The sequence below is a fragment of the Chelmon rostratus genome, chromosome 5 (assembly GCF_017976325.1).
Source record: "Chelmon rostratus isolate fCheRos1 chromosome 5, fCheRos1.pri, whole genome shotgun sequence".
NCBI classification, from domain to species: domain Eukaryota; kingdom Metazoa; phylum Chordata; class Actinopteri; order Chaetodontiformes; family Chaetodontidae; genus Chelmon; species Chelmon rostratus.
In genome coordinates, this window is record NC_055662.1 from 11,092,994 (window position 1) to 11,115,239 (window position 22,246).

Sequence of the window (22,246 nt, forward strand, 5' to 3'; positions counted from 1 at the left end):
CTGCGTCATTCATGCTTTTCCTGGTACTTTGCCATCAAATGATCACTTAATGGAGAGAAGAATATTGTAAAAGGCTCTTAGCTTTGAATTCTTTAACTGCTTGTATACTTGGTGATAGGCAGTTAAGCTCTTGTCACACTAATTTTAAATTACTTTGGACAAAAGTGTCAGCTTAATGCTTCAAATGTAATATAATGCTTTACCATACAGTAATGTACTCAATAAAGTTTTACTATGTAATCATAGTTATCATGGTAATGTTTCACTAAATAAAAAAGATCTTTTAAGCACCTTAATTGTCACATGCTGTGCAGCCAGTAACGGTTTAAGCCAAAGCCAAGGCTAAATGCCATGGCCACGAAGACCAATCCGGCAGCACAGTGGTTGCTGTGGCTCTTCACACCACCACTTGCCCAGTGTAAATCTCCTGCTGCCCCTCCAGCCTCGTAACTGGAGCCCCACCGCCGAGGCCCTGCCAGGTTGCACAACACTGGCTCTTGACTGCTGCCCTGCCTTCACACACACACAATTAAACACACATGAAGGGGGCCACACAAATTTGATGGAACAGGCATTTTAACAGGCATTAGCAGAGGGCATCAACACGAATGTAGAAAAATGTTCTCAATAAGGGCTGCATAATTTGTCAGTTCATCTTTTTGTGTCAGCAGTACTGTCTTTTCAAATAATTATTACACTATCAGTACTGTATCCAGACCATTTATGACATGATGATATGATGTGGAACAGGGAAGTTTTCATGATCAATAAATAAATCAGATGATGCTGTAATGCACTTTTGTTCTTGTCCATCAACATACTTTTTCCAGCTACAGCAGACATTTGGCAGAATGTTGGCACCTGTGCTTGTAGTTTTGTGAAGTGGAAAAACTGATTGCAGACAGTTTGTAGAGTATATATGATAAAAGGGCTGGTATTTTTCAGCTGTTTCCAATTTCCTACTTGATGATGCTGATTTTAACTTTAAAGCTGTATCAAGTGACAGTGTGAAAACAGTTTGACACTGTCAAAGGAATTGCTCATGTGATGAACCAACAGAGAACTAGACGGTGCTCAGAGAGCGCAGATGTCTGCCAGGGCCAATAGTCCACTCTCTTTTGATATACAAATCTGCATGTGCAAACTCTAAGGTCAAGACTATGGCTTGCTATTGTGAAACATAAAGTTTGAACATTTTCCTCAATATTTCTGGTGGAGTTTATTGCAGACAGTTCACGTTTGGCTGTGACTAAGAGCATAATTAGTTGTATGATACAAGTGTATTTACCTTTCCATAGCCACACCTTGAGAAAATAGCGTTGTTACAGTTGTGGCGATGTTTTACTGGTTCTTCCATGAAACCTCTATCCCCGAGTGCTCCATAATGACTACTTTCTGGATGAAGTTTGAGCATCTACATGTGTCGGCTACCCCAGAGGATTACTGGTAGTCATTAATGTGGATTGTAATGTTGAGTCATTGTATTTCTACAGTTGGTTATGTTTTGTCACTATTGAACTTATTGCCATCTGATGAACTTCAAAATGTATGCATTTATTCTGCGCAATGTTAACGAAAGTGAAAACTGATTTGTGCATCTGCCCTGTGATTCGAATCCACTCCAAACTTTATTGGGTTCTTCCTTTATGAAAATTGGACTAGTAGTTGTTCTGTAATCCTTCTGACAGACAAACAAATCAACAAACAGGACTGAAAATGTAACATAGCCAACCGAATCTGCAGCTCCCGTCAACTTAATGGAGCTTCATCAAGTTTCAGCTCATTGTTTAGCTGTCCGCTGTCCATCGTTTAACTCTCACTGCTCTCATAGTGTAGTAGTAGTGCTTTCAGCCACACTATGAGAAAACACTTGTTTTCGGCAAAAAAGCTTTAAAAACAGACTGTTCAGTAGCCGCTCAGTCCCCAGAAATCAGACCGACACATTAAGAGACTCTCAGGTGAACATTGTGGAGCATTTAGCAGCTGAGGAGCTAGATATTTCCCTCAGGAGACCAACCGAGTATAATGGAGTATTGGACTTACATTTGGCAAGTAGCCAGAAACACGACTCCAAATGAATGAAAATGTTGCAAAATATAAGCAACTGTTCCCTAACAAGGTTGCCAAATCAATTTAAAGGTAATGATATGTCTATTTTGTGTTCACAGCTTGTTTTCTGCTGCCCCCAAGTGGACAAAAAACAATTTCTTGCAGGTTTAAATTGTTCTGCGTTCCCAAATGCACCAAGTAATCTTTTTAAGTAAATGCCAAGCATGGAAGAAACTAAACAATGAGAGTTTATACCAGAATTTTACTTTCATATAAAAAAAAGCTATTTTGTTTTGGTAAAATCTACATTATTTGAAAGCTGTGTCCCATCATCCTTGGCAGCAATCATATCAGTCTTGTCATATTTTGATTATATGTCAGTGCAAGTGAGCAGCGTTTAATGAGATTAAACCCATCCTAGATTATCCTGATGCTATTAGCAGGGGGCTAACAGTTAATCCCTGTGATTGGCTTTATGAGACATAAAGCAACACACACACACACACACACACACACACACACACACACACACACACACAGAATAAATAATTCACCTATAGCTTGTACTATCATTGGCCCTATACATTTCACTCTAGCTGCTTTATCAGGACGTGCAGCTGCTTCTTCTGCATCTTTCCACCATATTTCTGAAGCAGAGCATAATCGCCCTGCTTCTACATCTGATAGGAGGACTGATCTGACCTGACTGAGTGGTGCGCCCTGCTTGTGCTGTGCTCCTTACTAATGGATGAGCTATGTTCTATGAAACAGCAGAGCAGTGTTAGAGGTGGCAGGGCTGCTGCATACTACCTCTACTCTGGGTCCTATTTATAGCTCCATGACCTATCTGACATGGGCTGCTACAACCAGGTTTTATGGCAGTCATGATGACTTGCTGCTCTACTTTGGAAGTGGGATTTGGTTTAGGTTGTTTTGTTGTTGTAATTTTTCTCAGGCAGCAGGTAAGGTCAGTGAGCTTAGAGCCCTGGTTGCAGCGACTTAAAGAGGAGCGCTTGTTTATGACCGGCAGATGGAGATGGTAGCCGAGGGGAGGGAGGGGTCATGGGAGAGAAGGCACCCCAGGCACTTGGCAGCTGCGGGCCATGCGCCTGTACGCCTACATGCCTTTAGCACGGGACTCTCATCTGACTCTCGTTCTCTCTAACACACACACACACACACACACACACACACACACACGCAGATATTCAGACAGCCATGGCAGAGGAGCTGAGACTGTGATGCATTCAGTCAACTGCACAGTGAACTCTATCAATAATCCATTACAGCTAAAACAAGAAAGACGAAAGATTTCTTGTTTATAGTTGCCTAAATACATGAAGCCATGATAATTTACTGACTCCAAAGAACAAAAGTGCTCACATTGCACATAATAATGCCACACACACACACACAGAGCCAGGCTTCTCAATCTGTGTGTAACATCTTCCGTCCACCCCAAACCCCTCACAGCGGCAAAACAGTTATTACCAATCCAACACATGTCAACAGGAAATGTAGGACAGGTCTGTTGGGCAGGGCCTCCAGCCAATCACAGAGCTTGTTTATTGGCAGTGATCTCTGGACAGGGGTTGCCAGGGGTTGCTGTATATCCTTGTAATTTATCACGAGAGAGAGTAGTTGTGCTTGTGTGTGTGCGTGTGTGCTTGTGTGTGTGTGTGTGTGTGAAGTTTGAGATTCACCTGCAATGCAGTAGCAGTGATCTGACCTGGTTCTTTGTGTCAATGTCAAATAACCAGGACAGATGTAGTCACCTCAGTCGAGTCAACTTTAAGCCTCAGTACGTACGTTTTGTCGTGTGGCATACTTTAGGTTAAATTGAAGGATGATACACGCTGACACCCTCAACAGGCTCAGAGAATTAATTTGTCTACTGGATCCCATTACATTTTCCTGCCACTGCGATATAATCCCCCCCGAAGGGTCAAACTTTAACTTAAATTTAGAGGCTGCATTACGACACTTTGTCCCTTGTGTAGAAAATAAGATGTTGCGTGTCTCCTGACTTAAATGCGGCTGTTTCCTGACCTCCCCGACCGCACAGCAGTTCATGCTCAACATTTCCCAACTCAAGCGTTCTGAACAATGGTTATATCTGGCTGTCTTTGTGGCTGTCTTTTTACATATCCTCCCCTCTTGAGACTTAAGCCCTCACTGGTGATGATTAACCCAAATTTATTCCTCTCCTCTCTTCTCCTCTCTGCTCCTCCTACATATAGATTCCCACAGACTTCAGTGAAGTCAGTCCTTGGGCTGTCTCACTCAGTGAGCGCTTTGTGCCTATGTTCCTCTCTGCAACCTATCTCTTCGTGCTTGTCCTCTTTTCTCCACGTACTCTGTCCTTCCCCTCAGGACCAGTCCTCATCCTTGTTCCTTTCCCCACCCTCTCCTCTCTTGTCTTATTTACCCTGCTGCATCAGAAGCACGGGATTGGTATCTGACTGGCTAAATGAAAGTTTGACTCATTGAGCTCTAAAGCAGGCTGCATTACCATTGTTGCTTTGCTACAGACATTAAACTTATTACAATAAGCATTACGCCCTGGTGGTTTACGTAAAAATTAAAAAAAAAAAAAATTTTAAGATAAATCTAGAAAAAATAGGGCCCTATAAAATCAATTTAGATTTTTTCCAGATTCTGTCTTTTCCAAAATTCTCTGTTTTCCATTTTCATCCATTTCATTCCATTGTTTTACGATTAAAGCGCATTTTGTCATCAGACAAAGAGAGTGTGTAATCATGTAGTAGATAAATAAAATTTCACCAATTAAATGCTCCAGATTTAATGAAAGCCAATTAATTTGATGTAACACAACATTACACTTTCTCATCGATCGCATCTTCTGCAATACAGCCTGTATATGTAACTCAAACACACGGGGTCAGTGGGTCTTACAGCAAGTAGTTGTTATGGTTCATCTGTCATTCACAGTGCTAGCTGTAGGTTTATCTCCCATTGATCCAGCCATCCTGATAAAGCTGGGATAAAGGACCTGAATAGCGACATTCGTTGTTACAAAGGAGGCTTTATATCTTATCTTAAGTCGATCTCCAGCTGTAAATCTCAAGACAAGGTCTCTATGACCCACATGGTTTTCCAGCCCTAAAGGACCTTATGTTGAAGCAAAGCTAGAAAGAAGGGCAGTTAATCATATATGTCACAATTTTTTGTTTGTAGTTTCCATGCCTAATAACAGAAAAGCGCTGCGTCCGGGTTATTGAAACAACCTGATTTATATGCTTTACTTTAAACTAAACGTTGATAAAAAAAAATAGATGTCTTCTTTTTTTCTCCTCAAGTCTCCTCCTTTTTTCCTCAAGTTGTCTCCATAGTATCTATCCGGATCATTTCCTACTTCATCCTTCAGCCATGCAGTCCTTCAAAGATGAGTAGATAACAAAGGCTCAGTCTGGCCATCTGGTAGACTAAGCTAAAATGAACCATTGCACTGACTCAGAGCCAATTCTGTACTTGCAGAGTAATGTCAGCAGATGCCAACGGCAGAATGAAATGCCATGCTTGTGCTTATGACATGTTTTCCACCATTTGACATTGTAGTATGATGGATAGCATATCTGGGAGTGTTCAACACGAGTGGACAGTTGGTCATTTCTAAAACGCCAGTCATGGTGAGTTTAGCCCGAGTGAAAGCATGGCAGCGCTTAGTGAGGAAACCATAAAGATGTGATCCTTCGAAAAGCCTTATTTGGGGGTAAGTTTTGCCCATTGACTGACAGATGTCTTGTTCACTGTATTCCTGAACACACTGATAAACTTCAGAGAGATTTCTTTATTTTTTGTATCCCATTAACAGTGTCTAAAATGTAATTTTTAACATGGGAACAACACATAGAAAGAAACACAGTTGGTGTGACCTTAGTCTCCTCAATAACAAAAATGAAAAATTGAAGAACAAATCAGTAGAGGCAGAAAAAAACAAAATCAGTAGCAGGCGGTGGCGGCTGGTGAAACAACAGCAGCAATCGGCATGTCTTATTCTTTCAACAGAAAGACAGCAACCAGGCTTTGTGCATATTAATCGCCCTTGCTTTTTTCTCCGTCCTTCATCCTCCTCCTCCTCCGTCCCCTCTTCAGCACTCCTCCACTCCTTACTCCGCCTCGCTCCTCTCATCTTCTAAGACTATAATCACTGGGTTTACGCTTCACTGTCACTCCTCAATGCCAGCGTGAATGTGTGCTTGTGTTTTGTTCCATTTGTGTGCCTGCATGTACTGTACGTGTGTACAGCGTGTGTGCATTTGTGTTGTATTTAAGCCCATGCTGCTTGGATATGGGTGGGGAAGAACACGTGCATTTCCATGTTTACGCTCTCTGCTGTGCTCTGCATGCCTGCACATACAGGGTGGTCTGCCCAGTGTGTGTGTGTGTGTACGTGTCTGTGCGTCGGTGGGCTAAGATTACTCCTTGCTTGATAGCCATGGAATTCAGGTATGCTAGCATTATTAAGCTCTTATATAAGTGTGCAGGTTCACACACAATAATACATAATATACATTCATGCGTAGTCTGTTTATCAGACAATAAGTTAGGAGCCTGTATTCTGACTCACAGGGAATTATATAATTCTGTTGCTTTCATAACCCGATTCGTTTCCTGTTAAAACAGGGCGATGGAGCAGAATGTAAAAGATATTAGCAACAGGTTGTCATTTTTTTTTTTTTTTTAGTTGGGTTGGAGTGTTAAATGAAGGAATTTTTGCTTTGTTGTTAATGCAGACGTCATCATTTTTCAAGAAGTACATTTAATGATGTTTTGAATTGGTTACATTAAATTTTTTTTGGTCAAATATCTTTTTGGTACAGTGTGATAGAAAAGTGAGAAGTATGAAATTAAGTTTGTTTTTGAGATATTCGATGTGTATTTTTTGTACTGTTTTTGGTTTCTGCCGTTTGATGGTACCCTGTGGATCTGACCTCATTTTTTTCATGAGTGGGACAACATTTTGTTTTTCATGCACACACACACACGGGTGGAACGATAACGAGTCCTGCCAGAGAATAAGATTATTAGCTTGTAAGCATGTATGTGAATAATACAGGTTTCAAAATTTTCAAATTCGGACGAAGGAAACGCATTTAACACATTTATTTGACCTCAAGGACACACACAATGAGTTTTGGTCAGTAATGCTGAATGTAAACATAACCTAGTCTGTTTACAAGGAAATCACTGGCAACTTTGACTTTGTAAAACACAAATTTCAATCACGATTCTCACCTCTCTTCAGAGTCCAGTTGTTTAGTTGGGGTGGATTTTACAATATTTTCTCATCCATACACAAGCCAGTTTCTAAACATATTAGTTTTTATGCCTTAATAAAACTGGACCTACTGCATTGCACATTCATCTGTTGATTTCTGCCCCCATGATAACATCCAACCCTCATATCAATCGATGGATTGATGGACTGTCTTACCTTTAATTTGATCGTTGTTAATCTATCGATCCATCAGAGAAGATACTTTACTACGCCAGTGATCTTGTCAAAACCTTGGTAAACAACCCATCTAATTATTTTGTATTTACCGTTTTCGGATTCACGCCCACTGGGTGGATTCACATTCTGCAGTTAATTTATCAGTGTGTGTGTGTGTGCCATATCTCACACAGAGTGGCATTGAAATGACACATCTCATCAGTGTTTTGACATTTTCACTTTTAACCTGATTGTCCCAAGCGGGCTGCTACAATATCAGGTCATAATGAGATGGTGTACCAGTATTTGCAATCGGATTTTAAGAATAACTCCTCATTATCGCCCTCTCGTTTTTTTTTTCTCTGTCTTCCTGTCTCCGTTGCCCTTCAGATCACCAGAAGCTGGAACGAGAGGCTCGCATTTGTCGCCTGTTGAAACACCCCAACATTGGTGAGGACGTGTCTTTCTATGTTGACCTATTTGTTATTGTTTTGATTTTGCATTACATCATTTATTAATTCTAATGACAAAATAAATCTACTAAATCTACTACTTTTTGTAAAGTAGTTTGTTAGTATTAACTAAAAATAGAAAGCCATTTATTACAGCTTAGTCCAAATGACAACCCATATATTACTGATAATAAAAAAATATAAAGTACTAGCAATACAGTGGTAAAAACTGTAAACAAGTATCTATCTATCTCTGTTGATTAAGTAGACTCCTTTATTGCCAGAACCCCCTACTGTACTCTAAATATATATGGTACTCAATTATTATGACTCCCTGTGGTTTCTACCCCCCCCCCCCCCCACACACACACACACACTCTCTCACTCCCCCTTAATCTCTCTTTTCTTTTTTTTATTCTCCTAGTTAAAATGCAGCAGTGTTACCCTGTGCTATTCAGAAATGCATTTTCAAACAACAAATTGTTTATAGGTCTCAACTATACTCAAGATAAGGACAAGGAATTAGTAATAATACACAATAAAATCATGATTGAAACACTGCGAAACAGACCTCTCAATCTGTCCGTCTTTCTCTTCCAGTTCGTCTTCATGACAGTATATCAGAGGAGGGCTTCCACTACCTCCTGTTTGATTTGTAAGTCATCCTCCTCCCCTTCTCCACCCTTGCCTTCATATACAATTACGTAACTCTCTCTCCTATATTACCCCCCCCCTCCCCCCGACCACCACCACAACCACCCACGGCCTCCACATCCATCTTTTGGCGATTCCCTCTAGTTTCCATGGTAACAGTGAGGGAGAGGGGTGCGGGGATTGAGGGAAGGGGGCTGCCGTAGGAAACAAGAAATGAAGCAGGAATCTCCACACACACACACCACAAACACACACCACACACACACACATACACACTTCCTTCCAATCAAAGCATCCTGATTTTAATGTTTGTGTGTGTGTGTTTGTGTTTGTGTGTGTGTGTGTGTGTGTGCGCGCAGGGTGACCGGAGGTGAACTGTTTGAGGACATCGTAGCCAGAGAGTATTACAGCGAGGCCGACGCCAGGTAGGAGCACAGCTGTCACTCCTGTATGTGTGCAAGGGCTTCTCCTTGTCTTTAAACGGTCTGCGTCTTCTGTTGTCTTCTCTCGTCTGTTGTTTTGTAGTTTTCATATTTTTTCTTTTCTCTCGTGACTCTGCCTTACTGCCGCTCCCACTCTTTGCTCCTCTTCCTCTTACTTTGCTCTTTACTTTTACCCTCTGCTCTGCCTTTTTTTTTCCATTTTCTGCACTTCTCATCCCTTCTCTGTATGTTTTATCATTCTTTGCTCTTTTTTCTCTTGACTTCTGTTTTTTTCGTGTTTGTTTTTACTGCTCTCTCATTTCTGTTGCTTTGTCTCTTCTCTCTTGCTAGCTGTTTCCCTTTCTCTCTTTCAACTAACTTCTAACTTTACCTCCTGTTTCCTTGGTGTATTGCTATTTGTTCTTTTCTTCTTTTTCCTCCTCCTCCCTTTTTACTATTCCTCTTCTGTCCTTTGGTTTTTCCTTTACATCAGCACCACAGCACTTCACCTTTCACACTGACACAGGAACAGACTTTATGTCCAAGGTTTGACCAGTTTTCAATAAATTTTGTGTTGTTTTAAAATCAGGTTTTCAGTTGTGACAAGTGGGTTTAAATGTGGTAGCTGAGTCTTTTTTAGCCTGTACAGTGCCCACTTTATGTAAAACTGACATTGAATGAGAGTCTGCAAGTCAGTGCCTAGTTTAACTTCAAAGTGCAACACAGTTTTTTGTGATTACATCTTATATCTAATATCTTGTCGTGAAAATTGAGCTACCGACAGAGTTCTTTGTAATAAATGGTGATTGATTGGTGACTGCAAAGTGCTGAACATGTGACAGCAAGAAGCACTTAGCACCAAAAAAAGTTTTTTTTCTTTTTTCTTTTTACGCTTTGTGTACGCAGAAAAAAATGACATATTTAAGGTTTTCTGTATCATGTGGCAACATAGTCTTTACAACAGTAATTAAACCACGACACAGGAAATTCTGAACCCCAGGACATAACAATTATCTTGCTAATAATAATTAATTAATAATCAGTAGAAGGCCACTGATATTTGTAATGATATCAACAAGCTTGACAGGTGCAGATGGTCCAGGGCACACACCTATACTGTTATGTTGCCCCCATTTTTCTCCTGTTCTTTTCATTACTCAAACTTCAGGGGAGATAAAAACAAGTATGTCAGCAGAACAAAACCTGTAGTGTTTGTGTGGATGTGGACAGTCTCACCCTCTCCATTTCTTTCCTTTTCTTAATTTTCATTCAGCTCTCTTCTTTACTTTCTTTTTGCCCCCCCCCACCCTACCCGTGTTGTTTTATATCTCACTCCCACCACTCTTGCTGACTCACCCACACACGCAGTTGACTTTAACCAGTGGCGGAAGAGGAAATGAAGTGGGGGGGCAGACAATGGGCTGAGAGAAGAGTGAGAGAGATACTTGAAAATGACAGTTGTGATGTGGGTGTTTGTCCATTCAGCAACATTAAAAGTGAAACTGAACAGTCTGATGTTGTAGAAATTGGCACCAGTACTGCACTGTTAATGTTGTCTTTAGCCTTAGTGTCTGCTGCAAAACTGTTTAACTTGTAGCTTAAGAACAGTGAACTCTGGTAATTTGAGCAAAGTGTTATCTAACTATCTCTGCTTTGTCACCAGCTGTATTACATTAATTGATAGTGCTTCAAGTCTTAAATATCCACTATTTAACATGAAAGATGAAAGAAGGCTTTTTATTTTCAGTTTCTATAAAGGGCCTGTGTGTAGGATTTAGGGGGATCTGCTGCCAGAAATGGAATATGATATTCATAATTATGTTTTCATTAGTGTAGAATCACATGAAAATAAGAGTCGTTGTGTTTTTGCTAACTGAATGAGTGCTTTATATCTACAGAGAGAGCGGGTCCTCTTCCATGTAGTCTGCCATGTTGCACCGCCATGTTTCTATAGTAGCCCAGAACGGACAAACCAAATACTTACTTTCGGGAGTGCCTTTCACATTTTTTGTGTTTTAGCAGCAACTGTAGGGGAGGTGTGACACGAGGGCTATTCAGTTGGTTGCAATCCACAAGCTCACTGCTAGATGCCACTGAATCCTACACACTGATCCTGATTACTCCGTTTCATTACATTTAAAGAAGAGGCAACACTCTTACAAACATACCAATGCGTTTGTTCTACACGCTTCACATTATTTTTAATGATTGTATAGAATCAAAGATTTTCATTCATATTATCTGTTTTCTATACCCCTGTATTCCATTCAGAGTTGCATTGCTGGGTCAGGTTCAATCCTAGTGTCCCACTGTGTAACCCCAGCTGAAATGTCAGTGACTGCTATTTAATTGTATACAGTCTAAAGACAGGTCCATAGGAGGCAAAAGTGGCAAGCTTTGGCTCACAGTTCAGCTTTTATTCAGTGCAGAAAGCCCCATTACCAATTAAATGAAGCCTCATATGGCCTATTTCTTATAGACAATTTTTTCACACCAGTTGCCTGGTTAGCTCATAGGACAGATTGGTTGTACATTACGGTTCCATTATAGCTTTGCATTGGGTGATCCAGTTTTAACTGTGTTCAGCAAAATATTGGTTTGATTCGATGACAGCTGCTGCTGTGAGGCATGGCAGCAGCAACAACGGGTGGCAAAGGGGCCCACATGTCACTTACAGTGAAAAGGTCATATCCCACATTAGTCTGTCATTTGTTCTCTATGATGCAAACATACAATGTATATACATACCTTTATAGACCATTTGCCACTACCAGCAGGCTTAAATGTCTTTTTGCTATTTCAAGTGCATTTATAGCTCTGTGCTCCCTTTCTAGAGTTTTTGTTGACTTTTCACCTGCTGACAAGTTGTGTGAAGATGAATGCTGGATATACATAAACTGTTTTTGCAGGCAAAAAACTATGGATATGATTGCACAATGTGTGTAAAATCCCTTCCCCAAAAAATCTTTAGCTTAATGCAGTTCCTTCAATAACATCAAGAGTGTGGTTTTAAATATAATCTGCATGAATTGTCAAAATATATACAGTCGTCGCAACTAGAAAATCTCCCTTTGATGTATTAAGTAATACTGACAGCACATTTGAATCCGCCAGAGAGAATGTGTAATATAGAAATCAGCTGTGTCTCAGTTAGTTGCTCAAACCATAGGTGGCAAAGTAAAAAAGGACTGGCTTATTCCATTTGTGTAATTTTTACAAAGCAACAAAAAATGTGCCTAAGGTAAAGGACTTCAGTTTGCTAATTATCTGGGATTTTTACCTGTTTATCTCCTGTTCACTAAGGAGAACAAAACTGCATATTTAGCAGTCTCCAACAACTGCCAGCACATTTCTCCTTAAGCCCGATGCCGATGAGCTCCGTTTTGGCTTTGATCCAGTCATGGCAAGCTAACAAAAAGCTGAAATGATGCACAAGACATGCATGCAACTGGTTTTGTAACCTTTGATTGGTAAGTGTTGAACTGTTTCTGTATGTGTTCAGAATAAGGATGTCAATTTCGGTTAATTTTGCTTTCGATAACCTGACAGGTTTTAACCGCTAATTAATGTAATCATTTTGTGCTGGACTGCATCTCCCAGTAGGTCGTGTCCTGGAAAATTTCAGCGTCCCAAACCAATTGGTTAAATTCTGGTCAGATATCGTCTGTGTTTACGGACCATATTTTTCCATGTTTTGAGTCCAAGTGACTAATGAGGACAACAATTTTTGAAATCGGTCCAGTATTGAGTGAGAACGGTGCAGCCGACAGCTGGGAAAGGGGCTGCAATGTAATCCCTACAGATATAGACCTCTCTGTTAAAGGGTAAGATCATTTTTGTTTAACTAGACTTCACATACAGAAACACTAATTTTATCATTGTAAATCACACTTAACTCAAACTCAGCAAAAACAAAATAAAACTCACTCACAGCAGCTGTCGATGGCATAATGTACTCAGGCTCAAGGTACCAAACTAAGCCTTTGAATCCCTCGCCTTCTGCCCCTCTGATTGGCAGCATATGAGTCTCAATCATGCAGCACACCAAGTGGGTGACGGACTTGTACCAGCGTTCATCACTCTGTGTGTGTATGCAAATTAACCTAAGACTGACATGTAGTCAAAAATATTTGATTGACTGATTGACAGTTAATAACCAAGTAACGGTTAGCCATTGACATCCCCAGTTCAGATTGTTTTTTTCTTTTTTCAGTTCTAAGAGTCAGAGTCACAGTATTTTAGTGTGTGTGTACGCGCGCGCGCGCGTGCGTGTGTGTGTATGTGTGTGCGTGTGTCCGTGTGCGTGTGTGTTTTTATAGTCTGCCTACCATATGCTATAGCACTAATAACTTCCTATCCAAACCCTTTAGTCTTCCCCACCCATCTTGTAACCCTCGCAGTACTCTTGCTCCCTTGCTCCTGCGCACACACCTAAAGTAAGACACACACTTTCCTTTTCCCTCCCTTCTGAATGTCTGTCATCCAGACCAGTCTCTCTCTCTCTCTCTCTCTCTCTCTCTCTCTCTCTCTCTCTCTCTCTCTCTCTCTCTCTCTCTCTCTCTCTCTCTCTCTCTCACACACACACACACACGCACATACACACTCATACACACCCTTGGAGACCAGCAAGAAGTGGGACTTTAATTAGCTACGATAATTAGTCTCTCACACTCACACACTTGCGACTCACACAGCCCTCAAACTGTGCTGCAGCACACCTTGTCGCCCCCTGTCACAATCTATCAGAGTTTCTCCTCAGCAGTGTTTGATTAGATGGAGGCCATTATGAGTAAGTGAACTTGGGAGTAAATGACACTCAAAGCTGAATCAATAATTTTTTTTTTCCCACTGGGCCAGAAGTTCCAGAAACGCAGCATTGTTGATTTATTGAATTGTTTTGGCAAACATGTTATCAAATCATTTCCTACATGAACATTTAGCAGACACAGAGCATAAACATGAGTTTCTCATCCATCTGTCTGCTCAGTGAATTGAATTCGGCTATAGTTTTGTCCACCAATCTCTTTATATCCTAAATACTGTTACAGGTAGTTTATGCTTGAGTTTCCATGGTGAAATATTTTACAAGATTTTTTTCAGTTCTGATTTATAGTATTGAAAGCATAGATGTACATGAGAGGGAGACAAGGTGTCCTTTCTTGACATAGACTGGCTCTGTATTTGTTTTTCCTCCCGGTCTCTCGATACTTCCCTGCAGAGAACAGTGGGACATTGTTGCTCAAACTGCTGAGCAAGTCACATTTTTGGCAAGTGTGACGAAGGCTGCACTTTTTTTTCCCTCTTTGCCCCACCAGGAGTTCATCAGCAGACAAGTCCTTTGGAATGGCATAATGGTTTTGGACAGTGGAATGCTAGAGGCACAAACAAACGGACAAACAAAGGAGTGGGATGGAGATGCTCACCTCTTTGTTAATGCCGTTGACAATGGGTAACTGACATATCAAGCCATGTGTCCATGCATACATACAGTCAGGTTTCCCATTACTGTCTTTTTGTATCAAAGGGAAAAAGTTACTGTAAACGGTAGGACAAGAAAGTGTGGCTAACTGATTATAGGGCTGTTCATAGTGAAGAAATGAAGCAGAAGAGTGTGTTATTCTCTAACTAATGATGAATGCTGATAACTGTGAGAACCATGTAGAATGAAAAAATGTCCCTAACTACTAAAGGTTTGGGACCCATCTGTGCTGTCCTGCAGTGTTACTGCTTAGCCCTCACTGTAATATGGAGTATTACAGGCGCCTTTATCCATTAAAGGATCTTAAAGACACTTTTGACAGAATGCAATAGTATATACCTACTGTCTCCTAAGTGGGTGTGGTCACCTCTCCCTGCCTATCCCGAGTGGCCGTTTTTAACACTTAAACATTACTGATGGACTATTCCTTGTCCTCGTCAAAACATTACACTAGATACAGTACAAATTTAATGTTTGCACCTTATATTGCCACATGTTCTTATCTGCAAGCTTAATACGCTTGCTCCAAATCTCCTGAGAGAGTGTGTTGCTGAGATGGAGGGATCTAAAAAAAAAGGTAATTATCTCCTGATTTGCCATTTTATTATCAGAATGTTTGTAAGATATGTGACATGTGAAAAATGGGTCCAGTATTTGCTTCGGTGAGTACGGGTGAAAGGAATCAGCCATAATCTGGGCTCACTTCTCACATGTTCACTTCTCTCTTGAGTCAATAGACTAAGGGCCTGCTGCCAGTCTCCTTAAGGGCCCAGGTGCTGGCAAAACCCATTGACACAGACACAGGGAATGACTCTTAAGTGCGCTGTCTTGCTTCTGAACCATCATTTAGGATTTAAGAGTAACTGAATACCAGATTAGACAGTATTGTTTCACTGAAGTCTCTGGTTACAAGTTCACATTGTTTTGCAGCCATCAGTGATGCTGGGCCTGGTCAGACGTGTTTCTGACATATGAAAAATTTTAGGTGTAAGATGAGGAAGTGACTGATAGAAGTGTGTGTGCATGTATTTGTGTGAGAGCAATCATGCACATGTATCGCTCTCATTCTCTCTCTCAGTCCTCCCACTCACTAGACACTGTGTGGGTGTGGATCCTGCAGGCTGCCTGTCTCTTTGCGTCTGCTATTAGTCACATATTCTGCACATTACACTCTCTCATTGCACCAACCCTACATACACACACACATTTAAATGTGCACACACGAACACACACACAGTGATGTGTGGTAGGTACATGTCTCTCTTGCAGTGCACACGCAGTGATGTGTTTTCCTTTTAGTGATGGAAAAATAGCCTGGCATCAGCCCACCAGTCTTCTATGATTCAGTTTCATCCTATACACAAGTGTTCTATTTCTTGTATTATCTCTCTTTGCTCTTCTGAAGCTTCCTATCCTTTCTTTCACAATCTGTCACCTTTTTTCTTTTGGTTTCCTCCTTTCCTTTCCTTTCCTTTTCTTTCCTTTCCTTTCCTTTCCTTTCCTTTCCTTTCCTTTCCTTTCCTCTCCTTTGTCAGTGGTGTTGTGGTTATTGTCTGGCAGGTTGTTCTGCTGTGGCTCTTGTCTCTCATCATGTTTAAAAAAGCAAAACAAACCCTTTTTGTCTCCTCCACCCACATTCACCCACTGGTCCCTCCCCTTCCAACATCTCTATCTGCATCTCCTCTACCTGTCCTCATTTCAACTGATGTCTCTGTCACTTGACCTCCGCTAATCTAACCTGCCATTTTCTCATATTTAAATTTGTCTTATCCATCTCACATTGGCCCTGCCTGTCACTCTTTTCACCTGGCATCCTCTTTCTTCTCCTTCACATCCCTCCCTTCCATTTTTCCACCTTCATCCCTCTCTGTACATCCCCATAATCCATCCATCTTCATCCCTTCTTTCACCCACCACCGTCCCTCCTCTCTCTGTTTTGTCTTCACAGTCACTGTATCCATCAGATTCTAGAAAGTGTCCATCACATTCACCAACATGACATAGTGCACAGGGACCTGAAGGTTAGTATATGTAGAGGAGCATCTGCATCCCTCACCCCCCTTTCCCACAACCTTTGCCTGCTTCCTTTCCTTCCTCCGTCCCTTTCCTCCTTTCCTCCCTCCTCCGTCTCGTCTCTTCGTGTCGTTCCTGTCAGTTGCTGCTCTAATGTCCGCCTGTCTGACTTGTCTCTGTATGGTCTTGGTATGCTCTTATATTTCCTCTTTTTTAGTGTATTGTACTTTATTTTTTAACTGGAGGACCCAGGCCTGCCTCACCCACCCTCCCCTCTCCATCTGTCCTCCCAAGCGTTCTATTATCAATCATTTAGAAACGACTGCATAACAAATGCTCCTGCTGCACTGACAGACAACCAGATCAATCAATGAACGAGATTTGCACACACACACCCACGGTGAGCACACATCCTTCTTCAGGTGTAATAAATATCCAGTGTTTACAAATGCCCCTACAACCATCAATTTCTCCCACCAGGCTAGTTAAAAAAAACATAGTTATGTTTATTGCGCTCAGCATTGATTTTTTTTCCCTACCTTTTTTCTGGCTTTGAGTCATTCGTTTATTGTATTGATCCCTGTGCTTTCAAGACAGTCTCATCAAACATCAAGAACGTCTTTATAGAGGTGTTTAGAGATCTTGAGCGTTTAAAACAATCTGATTTTTTATGTTTTATAGCATTCTTATAAGCACATCCTGTGCTAGCGATTTATTTTAGTTTTCATCTATCGTACTGACTTTTACCTCAGAATAGTCAGGCTCGAACCATAAGTGTCAAAGTAAACCCTCATTACAACCCCAATTACTAATTTGCTAATAATTTTTCACATATAAACACCTATTTGGAACATTTCACACGTGAAGCTATACGTTACTGCAAGGAAGAATAATATATATAATAATATATGAAGAATCCAGGAACGAGTGACACTGCCTAATTGCAGCCGAGGTTTAGAGATTTTATATTTATTCTAAATGTTAAAATGATGACACCGGTTCAATACCGAATAAAAATACAGCAAATGTTGGATGTGATATCCACGGCATGACCATCTATAACTGCTAACTATCACAGGAACGTTTGGGATGACCCCCTCGATCGAAGAGAGACACAAACACACACACATGCAGAGGATTCCCATCATGCCGGTCACAGAGCTCAACAGCTGACAAAGTGGGAGAGGATGGCCATAGACACACACACACACAAACACACACACTAAACTGCATGCATATCTACAGACAGGCACACATTTATGTGTGAATGAGGGTGCAAGAGAATACACACACATTTCATAGGTGGATGCTGTCTTAGCCTCGACTGCACATTTACGGACACATGCGGCTACATGCACGTGTTCGCTTGTCGTGGTCACTCAGCACACACAAACACCTCAGCTCATAACATTTGGGCTGTAAATGTGACCTGCCTAGTATTTATTCATTGGGAGACCTTTAGAAACAAGACACAGGATTCTAATTTATAGCTCTGAACTTTACAGCCATGCCAGTCTGTCTCTCTCTATCTCTCTCTCTATCTCTCTCCCTCTCTCTTGTTTCTCTCATGTTATAATATTTCACAGACTGGCCAGGCTCCTGCTTTATTGCAACTTTACTGTAAGTTAGCCTTTGAGGTCCTGTATATTAGATTAAAACTGTCCCTATTTACAGTTGAGTTTCTGTTTTGTTTGGCCTGTCTGATCGCAAGAAATCTGAAGATCATTAAAGGTGCAGGAAATTAGAACAGTTTGCATTTTTCAAATCTTTATACAGTATAAGTGCCGTATGCATGTCATTTACTGAGCAAAATATCTGGAATTACAAAAAACACACACAACTGTTCTAAACTGAGCTTTTGAAACCAGGAAAAAAATGTTATAGAATGAAAGAAAAAACAATTTTTCTATCCACTTTTAAGCAAGACGTGTTAAACGTGTTAGACGTCTAATTCTACTTCATTTGTATTCAAACTTCATTTTTCAGAGTGCCCTTTAAAGCCACAGAAAATAAGCTTAAACATTTCCACAAGTGTAATTGGAAAAAGGAATAGTGTGGTAAGAGCAAGAGAGCATCTTTTTTCATGATGCTAAAGCTTCCCTTAAGCTGCACCAAAAACAGGCCTGCGATAAAAACACACAAGGGGTTACGCTGGTGGGAGCGTGTTGTTCGTGGCACAGGCGAGACAATTAAATATATGATCCAGGGCATCGAGTTTAAGTAATTAATCCATGAGTTTGAAGACACAGCAGCAATTTAAACACTATTAGGAATGATTTTACTGCTTTGGAAAGTTGTCACAGCGTCAGACGCTTTGTCTTTCAGCACAACGGTCGACCAGTAAACAGTATAAATAGAATATTCATGTTACAAAGCGATCAGCCTCCTTAAATGTATTTGATTGGCAAACGCAGCACCTTGCTGGATCTCGTTGCGTTGTTTTGTAGAAAAGGTTGACGAGGTTTAACTTTTTTGCCAGGGCCTTCAGCGTCAGCATTGGCCTCATTAAAATGAATGAAAGGGCTGCATTTTTTCACACAGTGCTGTTGTCTGTCTGAAAGTGGCTTTTTACATACCTCAGTTGTGTTGTTGTATATCAGCCACCTTTGGGCAAGAATCCTGCCCCTTCCAAAGTGGATTTTATCTCTACAACGTTGCAAAGTGTCAGCTCAGAAAGAAGCCCTTTCTCTCTGACTCCTAAGGCACTATTCAAACTCTGATATTAATAACTGAAATATAGACTATTGTAGATATAACATTTCCCGACATCAAGTCATATAATGAGCATTTTGGATTAATATTTAGAAATGGAAAAAATATTAAACACAAACAGATAATTGGGCTCGAAATGCAAGTTTCATAACCAAGAGCAGTCTGTTAACAGTTTTGAGGTGGATTTTAAATTACATTTAAAATAACTGATAATAAAATAGGAATTAGTCACACACAAACACAAACCTCAATGAACTTTGATGAATTTTGAGTTTGTCGGTGCACAGGAAGCACACATGCAGGTCAAACTTTTGTCCACACACAACGCCACATCGCCAACAAAGTGTGTGTGTGTATGTGTGTGTATGTGTGTGTGTGTGTGTGTGTGTGTGAGTGAGTGAGAGAGAGAGAGAGAGATGCACACACACACACACACACACATATGCATATATGTGTCCTTTCCTTGCTCAGATGTATTACCTAATCTCTGCATAGACTCAAACCTCAATCATCCCTCAGCGTCCCTCGCACAGTTTTTGACTTTTGGGTTTTTATTTTTAGTGTCTGGTCGCTAAGTGACATCAGAATGACAGCAGAGGCCAGCGAGGCTGGCAATAGACATGGCATTGATCCCAGACACATCTTTTAAGTGTTATTAATTGCACAATGACTCACTCCTTCCCTTACCTCCTTCATCAACGCCTTCTGTGCCTCCCATGGCCAGCCACATTCTCACACCCTCTTTCATCACCCAAGGCCTGCTAGCTAAAACATGCAGGGAGGTGGGGTATCTAGAATCCACCTGCAGCCGACTAAACAGTAAAATGTGTTTCTTAGATGAGTGTTTCCATAGATATACTTGTCGACTTGCATGAAGAATAGAGTACCTGGGACAAAGATCATAGAGGATGTCCATTGGTTAGTTGTTGAATTGGCTCATAGGAATCTTCTGTTGCAGAGCACCCACTGCTATGCCCTTCAAGGCTAACCAGGGCAAAACCATAGCTGCAGCCAGCCACCAAACACCTCACTAATGAAGGTCATCATTGACATCTGCTGTGCTATGGACTGTTTGATTGACTGTAGTCGCCTTTTGTGTAGGAAACTCAACACAGCAAACAAGCAAGCATGTAGGATATTACAATAGGCCTTACATTTTGGGCCACAATTGGTAGTTAACCTAGCCTATGTTGGTAACTAGCAGCTAACTAGTTGGAAACTGTCTACATGAACCCTGATTGGCTTGATTTGCATTTCCTGGGTGTGTGCGTACAAGTGTGTCAGCCGAAGCCAATAAAAGGTGAGGGTGTGACGCCTGGCAACAGAAGAGCCATTTCAACCCCTGTTGTACCCCTTAATTCCCTCCTACTGCTCCATCATGTCTCCACCCACCTATCCTGCCCTTCCCTCCCCACACCCCTGGCCTTTGCACGGGATTGTAGCGCTGCTCAGACTAACATGCGCCCCCCCTCCCCTCCCCTTGGTGTTTGCATGCAGTCATTGCATCCAGCAGATCCTGGAGGCGGTGCTTCACTGCCATCAAATGGGTGTGGTGCACCGGGACCTGAAGGTGAGTAATGGGGATCACCTTGCTGTCCCTTGAGAGTGTGCTTATACATTTGTGTGAGGGGGTTTGTCGGTGTACTATTTGTGTAGTCTGTGTAAGTCTGATAAGTAAGTGAGAAACTATCTGTGATGTCACTTGCAAAGCCTCAGGACTTTTGAATCATCTCAATCCCCTGATGTCTGATATAAATACAACTCTGCTGCTCTCCTTGTAACCCTATATAAAACTATTTAGGCCTACACAATAGTTGTTTGTACAGTTAGAAAGCCATTTAGAGTCAGGCCAGGTTCCTTTCCCCACTCAGAGCTAGAAGAGTCCCTACAGCTTTGCCACCTACCACCTCCAGTCATACACAACCTCCAACTCTGTGCAGTCACCTTCTTTTCCTGTTGTGTAAACACCACTTCCCCCTCTGTCTGTTGAGATTTCAAGCATGCAACGCTGGTCGTGCGCGCTGACCAATGCCGAAGCTCTGTAACCTTTTTGGAACAGGATCTTGTCATTGCACAGACGGCTATCCAAGATGTCCCAGGAGGATACTTAATCTGACCTCTGGTCAGAGAAAGATGTTAGCTATTGATTTCGAGACATCCTGTGTGGTTTTGATTGCCTTTATAGATCAGTGACCGCTGCACCCTCAGTTCTTCAAAGGTGACAGCTCATTTTATGTGAACTGCCAACAATTGACTTCTGATGTTATGACATTTGTTCATATCGGCTGACTGATGGTGGTGCAGTCTTTTTTAGGGTCGGAAAATGAGAGCCAGTTGCTATTTTGAACTGGTTGCAAGTTTCTTAGAACTGTGAGATAGCTTAATAGATATATTTTGTAGACCTCTATACATATATCTTATGATTTATGGTAAAATTTGCCCTCGAGAATTTTGCAAAGCTTGAAATACATTTGCAGTAAGACTGTACAGCAAGCAGTAGCCTTGTTCAATGTGATCACTAACTGTGAACTAAGAACTAAGCTGAAGTTGCTCAGGTTTGTGTTTAAATTTGACTTAATGCTGTGCTTTTGGAAATGTTTCCATTACACTTAAGCAGCAATTCAAATATAATGAGCTGTGTGTGAACCAGCGCCTGTACACATAGAAATTGTTTCCAGTCTTCTTGCTGTAATGTTGGTACCTAGTCGTGTATTTGTATGTGCATGCTTGTATGTCACATCTTGTTGTGCGTGGTGCACTTTGTCAAGTAGGCCTCTTCTATGCAAATGTCAGTCCCAGCATTCCAGCAAAGGCGTGTTGTGTTCATCAGAACTGTTGTGGCTATTTCTTTATTTAGCTGACACGCCTATCTGGTTTCACACCCAAGCATCGGAGAGCATTTCATGCAATAGGTCATAGTGTGATGACTGAGGACAGCCTGGGTGACAAGATCCCTCAAATTAGGAATTGGGTTATGGCAAATGAGATGACAACACAGTGAACAGAT

At 41.2% G+C, this 22,246-nt stretch overlaps 1 protein-coding gene across 9 annotated transcripts in view; it reads left to right on the plus strand.

The window, feature by feature from the left end:
- The window catches only part of camk2b1 (calcium/calmodulin-dependent protein kinase (CaM kinase) II beta 1), a 79,407-nt gene that overhangs the window by 7,984 nt on the left and 49,177 nt on the right, over positions 1–22,246 (plus strand). For 6 of the 9 annotated variants that reach the window (XM_041936686.1, XM_041936682.1, XM_041936677.1 and 3 more), the window contains exons 3-6: positions 7,898–7,957; positions 8,560–8,614; positions 8,973–9,038; positions 20,737–20,809. In XM_041936686.1, coding sequence (XP_041792620.1) covers positions 7,898–7,957; positions 8,560–8,614; positions 8,973–9,038; positions 20,737–20,809 — 254 coding nt within the window. Of the gene's footprint in view, positions 1–7,897; positions 7,958–8,559; positions 8,615–8,972; positions 9,039–16,462; positions 16,536–20,736; positions 20,810–22,246 lie in introns of all 9 variants that reach the window. The other 3 variants (XM_041936683.1, XM_041936678.1, XM_041936681.1) reach the window with 1 other exon arrangement.